This window comes from Sphaerodactylus townsendi, linkage group LG01, assembly GCF_021028975.2.
Source record: "Sphaerodactylus townsendi isolate TG3544 linkage group LG01, MPM_Stown_v2.3, whole genome shotgun sequence".
In the NCBI taxonomy this organism is placed as follows: domain Eukaryota; kingdom Metazoa; phylum Chordata; class Lepidosauria; order Squamata; family Sphaerodactylidae; genus Sphaerodactylus; species Sphaerodactylus townsendi.
The window spans coordinates 160,286,641-160,300,037 of NC_059425.1; the positions used below are offsets into that span (position 1 = coordinate 160,286,641).

General features: G+C 42.8%; 1 protein-coding gene across 2 annotated transcripts; it reads left to right on the forward strand.

The window, feature by feature from the left end:
• The first annotated feature begins 872 nt into the window (after positions 1-872).
• Positions 873-12,615, forward strand: RRM2 (ribonucleotide reductase regulatory subunit M2). 2 transcript variants are annotated; one of them, XM_048498549.1, is made up of 10 exons: positions 873-1,100; positions 1,493-1,558; positions 3,670-3,825; positions 4,563-4,679; positions 7,232-7,365; positions 7,795-7,889; positions 7,974-8,107; positions 9,048-9,152; positions 9,290-9,403; positions 11,514-12,615. In XM_048498549.1, the coding sequence occupies exons 1-10, from the start codon at positions 999-1,001 to the stop codon at positions 11,664-11,666; spliced, it is 1,176 nt and encodes a 391-aa protein (XP_048354506.1). In that variant the 5' UTR covers positions 873-998; the 3' UTR covers positions 11,667-12,615. The 2 variants fall into 2 exon arrangements, with proteins under 2 accessions (XP_048354506.1, XP_048354515.1); XM_048498558.1 differs by lacking the exon at positions 873-1,100 and adding an exon at positions 1,196-1,334.
• The last annotated feature ends 782 nt before the right edge of the window (positions 12,616-13,397 follow it).

Genomic DNA, 13,397 nt, shown 5'->3' on the forward strand with positions numbered 1-13,397 from the left:
AAAATGAAACTTGGGTCCCTTTACAGAATAATATGTCACGTTTCTGTTCCAAAACCGATCCTTGGATTTTTTTTTTCATTAGATTTTGCCTTGAGCTTTCATTGTGGAACTGTCTATAAACTTCTCCACGTGTAAAAGCAATGTTGGGTGGAAGCACGGTGCAGAGTTCAGTAGCCCTCCCCTCTGCCAGCGGTCAGTCCATTTAAACTGAAGCTCCCCTGGCTACGTTCCATTAAAAAATTAAACGTCGTGATAAAGAATCACCCAGTCCTAAGAATTGCAGAGAAGTTAATCTGCTGCAACAAAAATTAATATTGCAAAGTGCGTTTTTATTCTACAAGCACATGCCACACTGAGGAATTAACTACCCCGCTCTCTGCATTTCAGAACGCAACACAAACTATTCTACAACGCTATAAAGCAATGCCTTTACTTCAGAGTAGCCCTACCGAAAATTAAAGATACACCGAGACAGTGCGATTCTCCTAAGGAAGAAATGCTGATGTTTTTCTACCAACAAAGGGAGACAGCAAATGCTGTATCCAGCTAGATGACAACAGCTGGTGAGAGTTCTCTACCCAATGGGAAACGCCACAGCATGACGGACAGTTCAGAATAAAGCACTTTTAAAGGGCGGGCCTCTTTTAGGCCAATCGGAACGCCGGGAGAGGAAAATCAATCTTTAATTCAGGATTTCCCGCGTTTCGTAGTCTTTTGTCGACTGCTTCATCCCTGGGCCAATAGAACTGCAGAGCGGGAGGGATTGTGACGTATCTTCTCGCGATTATATTTTTGGAGGGCCCACAAGCAGCCAATGGAAGAGAAACAGGAGAAGGCCGGCGCTGTGATTGGACGCCTGGGTGTTCTGGCGCCAAGTTCGAAGCCAATATAAAGCGGCGGCGGGGCCGGCTTTTTCCCTTCATCGCTGCAGAACTTTGCAGAGATCTAAGCGGCCCTTCACGCCATCGTCTTTCCTTGTCCTCTTTCCCGCCAACGTGATGCTGTCCTCTCGCCCCCCACTCGCGGCTCGCCAGCAGGACGCCCCCTCGACCCGCCTGTCGCCCCTAAAGAACTTAGCCTTGGACGACAAGGAGAACACGGTGAGTGCGGCCGACCGGCCTGATATGGGGAGAGGATCAGGGGCCGGAGGGGGGGGGGGGAGCTTCGTGAGAGAGTTGCAGAGCCCTAATGAGCAGCAAACCTGTGCTGAATTGTCACTACTCGAGAGTGTCATCTCTCCCCCTCGGGCCACCCCGTTTTCGGGACCCGCAGCCGAATCTGGAATGCGAAAGCGTCCCTTTAGAGCTCGCAATTCCCTTGGGGTCTATTGCGAGGTAAATCCAGAGCCTTGCATTTCTTCAGCAGCGATTGGTTTTCCTGGGATCCCTTGCAATTGCAACGGGGGTCCCTTTTGCAACGGGCAACGTCTGAGATTCTCGTGATTCCTCAAATTTGCTGGGTTGATCGATGTTGGTATCATTTTGTTTTGCAGCCTCCATCGCTCAGCACAACCCGGGTACTGGCTTCTAAGACAGCCAGGAGGATCTTCCTAGAGGCGGTGAGTTTGCGCAGGAAGAGGAACTGGGGAGCGGGTGGGATATTTGCGAATCGAGGGGGTGTTAAGGAAGGGGGGGCTCCCGTCTCTGTGCAGGTTACACGAAAGATCGCTTTTGACGAAGAAGGCCCTGCCATTCCTGCCATCGCTACCCCCTGCTGTTGAACTTGGGGTGGGGCTCCATTCGTTCCCGGTTTGGCGCCAAACGCCCCATTGTTCAAAGGAGTCGGAATCTTCCTCTTTGTGCAAGGGATGTCTGTATGGGAGGGAAGTTGTCGTTAATAGCCTTAAAATACCTTTTACTCTGTTCTGCAATATCGATTCAAACTATTTTTCTGTGCCCACATTTTCCGAAACCCTACATCTGTTTGTAGGAATATTATTTACCCGCCCCCTTTGTAAGGAGTACCCTTTTATGGACAAGATCCTGCTTTGTAAAAAAAGCACTTGCCTGGTAGTGGTGGAAAAGCAGTCAAGTTGAATCTGACTTAGGGAGAGGCATTCCCATGAAGTTTTCAAAGGTATGGGAAATTCAGAGGCCCTTGTCTCTGTGTGGTGAGCCTAGAGTTCCTTGGTCTCACATCCTAGGACAGGGATCTGCAACCTGTGGCTCTCCAATTGGCCATGCTGGCAGGGGCTGATGGGAATTATAGTCCATGAACATCTGGAGAGCCGCAGGTTGCAGACTCTTAGCTTTTGAGATCTGGTGGCGATGGTCTCACTGGGACCTTCTTCTAAGCAGAAGTACTTATGGCCTCTGTGAGACAGGTAGGGTGTGGGGTAGCTTTCATAATCTTTACAGTTCTGTGAGTTAAGGTAGGCAGTAAGCGAGGAAGATTCTGTTTAATTGCTGAGTTGGGGCCTGATCAAGTCTTCCTTGTGTGAAGTCCTCCCTCGTGTTAGTTTTGTAATCATTTCTGTTATTTATTGTCTTGTTTACAAACTGCTTCCTGTGTATCAGACATTGTAATACCATTCCCATTCTGGACACTCTGTAATCATTGTTTCTTCTCTTCATTTTAACTATTTGCATTTCCTTCTCTGTTCTGAGGAAAAGTTATTTTGCTGTCTCATTGTCTAATTATTTTGTATTATATTTAATTTATTAATACAATTATAAATCTTAATGTTTGATGAATCAACCAGAGTAATATATTAATCTACATATCCTATATAAAACTCAGTTGCCTGTTAATGGAACTGTACATTACATTTAAAATATTCAGTGAGGTAAAGTGACTACACACTGAGTAATAATTGAGCTATACATATAAGCTCTCTGATTTGTTAACTCTAAATCATACTGATAGTATAGGGATCATTTTCAGGGAGATAAACACCCCTGATAAAATAAGTCACAGAATGAGAAAGGAAAATTTTTATAGCAAAGTTTGTGATTCCAGAACAATTGTTATAGTTTCATATAGATCTTTGATATGTCATCAAGGCGATCTGTGATACACAATCATAATTTTATAGGGTTTTCTGTTATCAATTAGCAACTATAGCCTTTCTTGTTGCAATGACCAAACTTAATACTGATTATGTATCTGATGAAGATATGTACTTCTGAAAACTTTCAAAAATTGCTTTGGATCTAGAGGAATATAACTGCCTAGCATTTGATTGATATATTGAACAACATATTGCCAGAAAGACTTATTTTCAAAACATGTCCAAGAGATGTGTATCCAGTCTGCACTGAACATACCACATCTCCGAAACCCACAACATTCTTGTATATTTAGGGGACATTGAGTACCATTAGAATAACTTTTTATTTCATATTTACTGAAATCAATTTAGAGAGAATATCATTACATATCTATTGTCATTCATCCATATAGTTGTCTAATTATAAACTTATTCCTGTCACCTCCATTATGTTTCAGTTTAACTGTGTGACACATTTGTTTTCATCAGCCTTTTTTTGTGACTCAGTCCTTGCTATGTTTCTTTGTCATGTTTATTGATGAGCATATTTATACCCTGCTTTTCTTCCCAAAATGGCTTTCAATATCTCTGTTGTAGCCACACAATATTTAATTTCTGAAAAACTTGTCTTACCCTGTTTTCTAAGAATGAGGCATCATATAATGTAGACTCTTTTTCAGGATGTTCCTAAAAGCACAAAGGTACCTTCGACCAACATACAGGACGAACCTCTGCTTCGGGAAAATCCTCATCGCTTCGTTATCTTTCCCATTCAATATCATGATATCTGGAAGATGTACAAGAAGGCAGAGGCTTCATTCTGGACCGCTGAAGAGGTGAGAGGCTAGTGAATGCATCTTGTAGATTTGCGAGGGGGAGGCACGGTTTAGTGGTAGAACATATATCATAGCATAGAATCATAGAGTTGGAAGAGACCCTAAGGGCCATCAAGTCCAACCCCCTGCAATGCAGGAACACATCATTAAAGCACTCCCGACATATGTTCACCCAGTCTCTGTTTAAAAACCTCCAAAGAAGGGAGATTACACCACACCAAGGTAGTGCATTCCACTGTCAAACAGGCCCTACTGTTAGGAAGTTTTTCCTGATGTTTAGGTGGAATCTCTTTTCCTTCACCTTGAACCCATTACTCCTGGTCCTAGTCTCTGGAGCCGCAGAAAACAAGCTTGCTCCTTCATGACATCCCATAAACATGGCTATCATGTCACCTCTTAACCTTCTCTTCACCAAGCTAAACATACCCAGCACCCTAAGTCTCTCTTCGTAGGGCATGGATTGCCCTCCTCTTGTAGCTTGTGTAGGTAAAGTATCCAAGGTATGCTTTTAGTAATCTTAAGTAGGATCTCAGGTTTGCAAAAGGCTTTGATCTGCCTGCGGACCTAAAGAGCTTCTGCCAGTTGGAGTAGACTTTACTGAGCAGATTGATAAACACTGAGTTTGTATAAGACCGATTCTTTGGCTGGTACCTAGTGAGGGATATAAGCGTGTAGGAGGAGAGTTTTTAGTTTCTGGGGGTGTTATATATTCTTGCTTACTCTGCTATAAAATTTAGGTGGATCTCTCCAAAGATCTTCAGCACTGGGAATCCTTAAAGTCCGAAGAGAAGTACTTCATTTCACATGTTTTGGCATTCTTCGCTGCAAGTGATGGCATTGTCAATGAAAATTTGGTAAGCATGTGGATAAAAAGATACTGAGATGTTACCTAGTCCAGCTTGTGGACCTGCAAGATTTCAGACATTAACGCTACTCTCTGGACATAAACACCCTTCTGAATATGTCTGTTTTACGCATTCTGTTGAATAAGAAAAGTATGGGAGCCTTCTGACTTCTTCAGGCAGGCTGTTCCAAGAGGTGGGTGCCACAACGGAGAGAACTTGAGGTTTATACACAACAGTTTGATCCACAGGGTACACACCAAATGCATGAGCAAAAGTGGCTTGGAAGTAGTTTAAACTGGCATGCAGAGAAATCATGCCACGCTGTGCAAGAATGTAAGTCCGCAAGCTAATCTTAACCGGTGGACCCTTGTGCAACAAAATAAGATCACTTAAAAAAACAGCCAATCTACATATTACAGCTGCCCTGGGAAATCTTCTTTAAGGCTTTCAAAATGTCAGCTCCATTGTAAACAGCTTATGTGGAGCCTCTTACAACAAACAATAATAGTTGTTTTCTCCATATCTTATCGTTTTAAAAATCTGGCTTTAAGGGTGCAACAAATCTAGGGGCTTCTCACTTTTAAAAGGAAGATAACTGGGGGGCAGATATGTTAGAGACTTATGAAATACTTCTGAAGTGGACATGTAATTGAATTGTTGATTTTGCTGCAAGTGATAATGATTAGTGGAAGATATGGTAATTGTTGGCCAGTACAGGGGACATTTGTATACAGAGGCAACATAAATCCATATGCAGTCACACTTCTGGAAGGTCTTGACCCCTGTATTCCATGTTTGTGGACCTTTCACAGCAAATGGTTCAATATTATAAAACGAGTGTCCAATCTGGCGCTTCAGATATTCATGGACTACAATTCCCATGAGCCCCTGCTAGCATGGGAACACTAGACTAGACTGTCTGATCAAGCAGGGCACCTGTTATTTTTCTTTGACTTATGGGTATCCAGTATCAAACCAAGATATCCAGTATCATGCCTTAGAACAGATACTACTGAGAAATTACCAAGGTCTGGTCAAGTGATCAGTTTTCAGTAAATGTTGCCTTGACACATGCAACTAAAACATGGTCCAAAGTTTCGGCACTGAATGTAGTAGTAATAAGCTGCAACTCAATAATGGAATGTAGTATAAAAACGGTGTTTTTTTGTTATCTAGGCAACTTTCAAAAATGTTCCATAATGCAAATTATTCATACTTCAAATTCCACTGTACTTCAATTTATTTGGTTCTGCAGACATATCCAGTTGCTGGTAAATCTGGAACTCTAGGCTCAAGGTTGGCTGTGGCAGTTTTATCTGAAGATCATATGATATGCAAAGAATTTCAAATGCCAGGAGTATTTTTGAGCTGTTTCTGTTAAGAGATTTGGCATCATTTGTGACAGAATGAAATCTTTCTTCAGATATTTGTGGAGTTGGAAGGCAGCTTCCCTCAAGTAGTATGTTCAAGCTCAGCTTCATATTGGTTAGCAGAGTTTGCAGAATAACGGTAACTTTTATAGGTAGTTTCTTTCTCTAGCTATGTGCTTGTGGTTGCTGCAGTGTTGTAAAAAGGTAAAGTTTCCCCTTCAGTCATGTTCGACCCTGGGGTATCACTGCGAGCAGTGATTTAGTAGGCAAGCCTTTTTTGTGAGGAAGTTTGCCATTGCTTTCCCTGGCTATTTTTTATCCCCTCGCTATGAGCTAGGTACTCATTTACCGACAAGAAATGGATGGATGACTGAGTTGGCCATGAGCCAGCTGCCAGGATATCTAACCCACAGGGGGCTCGAACTCCTGACCGTGTGAGTGGCAGTGGAAGCATTTAACCACTATGCCACACGGCTCCTAGCAGCGTTGTACATCTTATTTTAACTTGACCCAACAATATACACAATATATGGAAGGGGCACATGGGCACACTATATAGCTGTTTGAGCAACTCTGTAAGGCTGGTTCACCTACACATTGGTCACTAGATGATTGCAGTGTGTGTAAACAGGTCATCAGACAGCTTTTGTACCAAGTCAGTGGAGCTGGCTCATATACTTACTGGTTTGCTAATAAGTACAGAGTAATCAAGCCAGGCATACAGCTAAATATATTCAAAGCTGGTTAACAACATGTTTTTTTTTCCTGGAGTCAGAAAACATGCAAGGAAGGAGAGGTTGGTTGGAGTCTTTACTGGAGTAGATTTGCCACTTGTAAAGGTGTTTGGAAGCTTTTGATCACAGAACTCTTGAACAAAAGGAATATTAGACCCCGATGAGTGGCATAGGCCTTTATGTTTTAGGTTAAGGCCAGTGAATTATGGGTTGAAGCAGAAGTGCATGAGATGTGTACGTTGTTATTCTTCAGTTTCTATTTAATCTGTTAGCAAAAACTGACATGTAGTGGGCTGCTGCTAGTTTCCAGGGTATTGTACTAATACTTTACCCTAGTATTAAACATCTTTTGCACATGAGTCCATTTGCTCAAAAACAAGCTGAAAAATAAATATGTGTGATTCCTCTAAAATGCAGGAGATGCTCTGCAATTTAAATAACATGATTTGTCCTGCAGGTGGAGCGGTTCAGCCAGGAAGTCCAGGTCACCGAAGCTCGTTGTTTCTACGGCTTCCAGATTGCCATGGAGAACATCCATTCAGAAATGTACAGCTTGCTTATCGACACTTATATCAAGGATCCGAAAGAGAGGTCGGTGCTGTTTTGAGATAAATGGCCTGGCATTCTTGCATTGACTTCAAGTCAGTGGTTGCACAACTGTAAGGAAGTTGTCACGCTGAAATGCTTTGTCATTAGCTCTTAAGAAATGTCTGCATTATTTCAAAGCTGTCTCCCCATCCTGATTTTCACAAAGCTGAAGAATAAGTTTTGCATGATGTCCTTCTGGAAAGAGACCTGTTCTCTGTTTTGAAAATGTATCTACAGCTGTCATGTAAAGAATATTTGATAACCCTTAAAAAATAAGCTTGGCTATGTAGCTTAATCTTTCCATGGTATATAGCTGTGTCATGTAACTTGGGGTCGAATACCTGTGTGTTTGTCAGCCTAGCCTACCTTAAAGGTGGTTAAGAGAACTGCTAACTGAATATTTACCGTAATAACTTCATGTTCTGCTTCTAGGGAATTTCTGTTCAATGCCATAGAAACACTGCCATGTGTTAAACAGAAAGCTGACTGGGCCATGCGCTGGATTGGGGATAAGCATGCCACTTATGGTAAGTGTCACTTGGACTCTCTTGTTTATTTTTTCACTCCAATAGTTTGCATTGTAAAATCAACGCCGATGCTTGCCCCAACAGGAGAACGTGTGGTTGCTTTTGCTGCAGTAGAAGGGATCTTCTTTTCCGGTTCTTTTGCATCAATCTTTTGGTTGAAGAAGCGGGGACTGATGCCGGGACTCACTTTTTCCAATGAACTCATCAGCAGAGATGAGGTAAGGATTGGAGTTAAGAGAATCTCTCATTTAATTGAGCGGAACTTTTAAGTTTAATTGAGTGGCACTTTCCCACTGCCTCGTTAGGGAGCAGCAGTGGCGTAGTGGTTAAGAGCAGGTGAATTCTAATCTGGAGGAACCGGGTTTGATTCCCCGCTCTGCCGCCTGAGTTGTGGAGGCTTATCTGGGGAATTCGGATTAGCCTGTGTGCTCCCACACATGCCAGCTGTGTGACCTTGGGCTAGTCACAGCTTCTCGGAGCTCTCTCAGCCCCACCTACCTCACAGGGTGTTTGTTGTGAGGGGGGAAGGGCAAGGAGATTGTAAGCCCCTTTGAGTCTCCTACAGGAGAGAAAGGGGGGATATAAATCCAAACACTTCTTCATTTGGGGCAAAGCAGCCACAGCCAGAAAGAGTAAGCTCAGAACACCTTCCTGACAGGCAGATGGCACGAGGCAGAGTTAATCTAAGTCCTCTCTAATCAATTGTTGCTTCCAAAAGATTTTTTTTAAAAAAAAAGCTTATGACCTACAAGATGGTAATAAATACTAGTGCTGAAAGCAGAGAGCTCTGTCCCTCATCGATGACCAGACCTCGGGAGGAGAGCTGCCAAGAAAACATAGTGGGTTGTGTGGCTCCTAGAAAACAGTGTAATAACACACTTCACAGCATCTGCCAAACTCTTGAAGGAGTAGTAATTTTTGTGAAATCCCATTAATCAAAATTATATAGGAAGTTCAGTGCTTGGCAGTCAAAAGTTTTATAGGGGATGGAAATGACTTAGATTTGTTTTGTGACCAGTGGGAAGGCTAAAGCGTGCCTTAGAGCTCGTGTGTAACTTGATACACGATTTTTTTCATTTACTCAAGATCTTTTAGATTGGCTTGTGATTTAGAGGTGGCATTCTTCATAGCTGCTCTCCTTCAATTATTTTTCTTCAGGGCTTGCACTGTGATTTTGCTTGTCTGATGTTCAAACACTTGGTACACAAACCATCTGAGCAGCAAGTGCGAGAGATCATCACTAACGCTGTCAGGATAGAACAGGTAATTGGCAGTCCTTTGCGGGTGCTGGTGAAAAACTGCCTGCATCAAAGTAGGCAAAATATAAAACTTAGTAGAGGCATTAAGTTATAGATGGACTAGCATTTGCATACTAAGCTGCTTTGTTCTCTTAAATGCAGGGATTCTTGACAGAAGCATTGCCTGTAAAACTAATTGGCATGAATTGCACTTTAATGAAGCAGTATATTGAATTCGTGGCAGACAGACTGATGCTTGAGCTTGGGTTTAACAAGGTAAGTTCTGTGCAGTTTGTCTCTTAAAGAATGCAATTTGTTTACATTTTGGGCCTGCTTTTCCATTAAGCAATGGCTTCTTGGCTCATTAGTGGTTATTTTGGATTTCACAGGGCACTTACACAGATATGTAGCTTATTTATTACAATCTAGAGTATGCCAAAATGCACTCAGAACTGAACATTATTATAAGGCTATGGTCTTTAAATGTAACATTTTCAGGAGGTAGCTTTTTTTCTGCTGCCGTTAACTCATGGTGACACACGAGCTATTGCCATATTGCTATTTCGTATTGCCATAAAGTTTCTAGGTATTCAATAGTCCCTTTCAAGACGAAAAGCAGGATACAAATTTTAAAATGACAGTAATTCAGAAATGGTTCACTTCTGCTTTGCATGGTAAATTTTTATTAGAATTAGAAAGCAAGAGTGCATACGCTAGCAGTTTAAGAACAAGAATCTACACATACACTGAAATGGGGCAACAGAATCGTTAGACAGCAGAAAAACCTTGGAGAAAACAAGTGCTTAAAAATGTCAGACTCAAAGCCAACTCAAGTGGAAAGCAAATAACACTCTCAAGTGAGATGGCTGTGGCTTTGAATACATATTTTGGCCCTGAAAACAAGTGCATTGTTATCGTAGCACATCACAGTAAAAGAGGAGGAGTTTGGATTTATACCCTGCTTTTTTCAACCATAAAGAGTTTTGAAGTGATTCACAAACTCCTTCCCTTCCTCTCCTCACAACACCTTATGAGGTAGAAGGGGCTGAGAGAGTTCTGAGAGAACTGACTGGCCCAGGGTCATCTAGAAGGCCTCATGTGGAAGAATGAGGAAACAAACCTGGTTTACCAAATTAGAATTTGCTCCTCATGTGGAGGAGTGGAGAATCAAACCCAGTTCTCCAGATTAGAACCGCTGCTCTTAGCTATTACACCATGCTGGCACTTGGAGGGCATGTCTACCTTCACTCCCTTAATCCAGCCACTAAAATGTGGTTGATGGCCCACAGGATATGGGCCATTAGTGGGATTGCTAAGTACGCAGCAAGCCTCCATGGAAATGTGGGGATTTCAGCCTGGATCTCACAGATCATAGTCTGTACAAATTAATCACTACACTGCACTCATTATATTCAATATACCCACATGAAAAACACACTATCATCTATACAACAATGCAAATCAAAGAACCATATTGTGACCTTATCCTAAACAATAAAACGCTAAGCCATCAAATGTCACGACGATGAACCCTCAGCCAGTAGGAGAGCAGGCTCACAAAGTCCTCCTCTCCCATTGGTAGGAGTTCATCACCCTGACATTTCCCCTGCCCACAGAGCTGCTCTGTGGGCCCCACAAAGCTGACCAGCACCATTCTCCCACCCTTCCCACCCCCAAAAGCCAAGTCAGGCGGCAAAGTGGCCGGCACCCTCCCCCCCCCCCTAAAAAAAAAAAAAAAAGCTGAGTTTAGACCAGGGGTAGGGAACCTTTAACACACAAAGAGCCATTTGGACCCGTTTTCCATGGGAAAAGAAAACACTTGGAGCCTCAAATATTTTTTGACATTTAAAATAAAGATAACACTGTATATATTGGGGTTTTTTACCTTTTACTCCGCTCATTCTGAGAAGCGCATGGATGCGTCCGCCCTGCTGCCTGCCTCGCCGGCCACCGGGAATGCGCCCACCCCACTCCAACGCGGCAGGCGAGAGGGGAAGCCCACGGCGCAGCCCAGCCAGCGCTGGATGGGGCCAGCGGCTTGGCTCATGGAGCCGCAGTGCAAGGGCAGAAGAGCCGCATGCGGCTGCATGCCTCTGGTTTAGACCATTGCAAGGGCAGAAGAGCCGCATGCCCCTGGTTTAGACCATTGCTAAGGGGGTATTGCTTCCTAGGTCCCATTGCATCCTGCCCCTGCAATGGGCTTTTGCTGCTAGTATCCACTATCAAAGGTGATACCCAGGGAGGAATTGTGGGAGACAGATGGAGTTGAACGATGAACAGAAGCTAAAACGCTGTTGAGCAGAACAGAAATTAAAACATAGATTGCCTGGCATATCTAAAAAGGTGTGATTTTGGATCCACATGTTGTCATTTTTCTCCCCCTCAGATATTCAGAGCAGAGAATCCATTTGACTTCATGGAGAATATTTCCCTGGAAGGCAAAACCAACTTCTTTGAAAAGCGTGTCGGAGAATACCAGAGAATGGGGGTGATGTCAAAACCCACAGATAACTCTTTCACTTTGGATGCCGACTTCTAGGGGCAGAAGGACACTTCTCCAACTAAGCTTGAAAACTGTTAGCTGGGTTTGCCATATTGCCCTCAATGTTCCGTTCTTTCAGTGTGTGCTGGTACTTTAGGAACGTTTGTGTAGCTGAAGCAGGAAAACAATTCCTTTAAGGGTTAACTTCTGTATATTTATAACAATGCATGAGCTACTCAATTACAAAAATTAGTTGAAGAGGCATGCTCCATTTTCTGGTAATTGGATGCTAGCAGCCCATCAGCCGCACAGGAAAGTTGAATGAGAACACTCTTTAGAATGCAACTGAGAGTCTTACTTGATCTGCAGAAAGTTACAGGCACTGTGGGTTGGATCCTATGAACCTTAGTTGTAGCAGATCGATTCCTTCTTTCAGCAGCATTTTGAGACTCCCCAAAGCCAGTGCTGGGAAAGGATTTGTCAAAGGAACCTTGTGGATAAAATACCTTGAGGGACTACAATAAGGAGAGGCAAGTCCTTCATTCTAGCCAATGCAGTGCTGTGGACTAGGATTTCCACCAGTGCAAGACCCCCTGCATCAGATTTTTTGTGAGCCTTAGAGGTCTGAGAAGGTAAGGTAGGCGAGATCCCAGGTGCATGTTACATTCACAGTTCATAGGATGCAGCCTTTTCTAACTTCATTGCCTCTTCGCTGGTTTTAAATTTACTCTCTTAATTGTTTGTACGAAAACCTGGCACTTTAAATAAAGGTCTGGCCTGTAATTCCTAGAAAAGGCTGGCAATATGTGTGAGTTTAGAATAAACTCTTTTTAGACTGCTTTTTTTTTTTGCTGTAACTTAGTTGTTGTACTCTGTAAAAATGTGTAAGTGCTGAAATGAAAATCATTTTGAACATGTGTAGCGTCTGACAAAGTACTTAAATAGCCTTGGGGTGGAAGTGATACTTTAAATAAAACACCAGTTTTCAAAGTGCTGGATGAAAATGGTTAACGGTGTAATGTTTTTCAGCTTGTGAGGATATCACAGGCTGCTCTTTCTACATGCTTCAACCACCTGCATAGGTTCCCGTATCTCCCAGGAGGAGTTTTTCAAGAGATCAGCCAGTTGCAGTAGGAGGCGGCGGCTGGCAGGAAGGTTTCATTCTGCTGATGGGAAATTTGTTATGGATTTTGACAATAGAAAAGTAATCCTAAAAATGTCAATCTTTTAAGCATGCTGATGAAAGTTTTCTGATACACATAACTCCTGAGAGCAAGCATGGTGTAGTGGTTAAGAGCAGGTGCACTCTAATCTGGAGAACCAGGTTTGATTTCCTGCTCTGCTACTTGGGCTGTGGAGGTTTATTTGGTGAATCAGATTAGCTTGTAAGCCCCTTTGAGTCTCCTTACAGGAGAGAAAAGGGGGATATAAATCCAAACTCTTCTCCTCAGCAAAGTGATGCTTCTCAGGTTTATGCACAGTTCCTTTTTTGCTCATAGAGCATGAGTTGAAGGATTATAAGCAGTGAACCACAAGGGTAATATTTGAGAAGACCTCGATTACAAAGAATGCAGATTCTGGAGATCTGCAACACTGAATGCTATTCCGGAGGGGGGTGGGTTTGTAGTATTTCACATCTGGAACAGGATCAAGCATTTTGACCTGTTGTAGAACTTCCTAGGTTTTGTGGTCTTTGGGTATATTGGGAATAGTTTGCTGCCCTTTCATAGAAGTAGTGGAAAATGGACCAGTTTTTTGAACCCTCATCAATAATTTCTTAGCATTTTA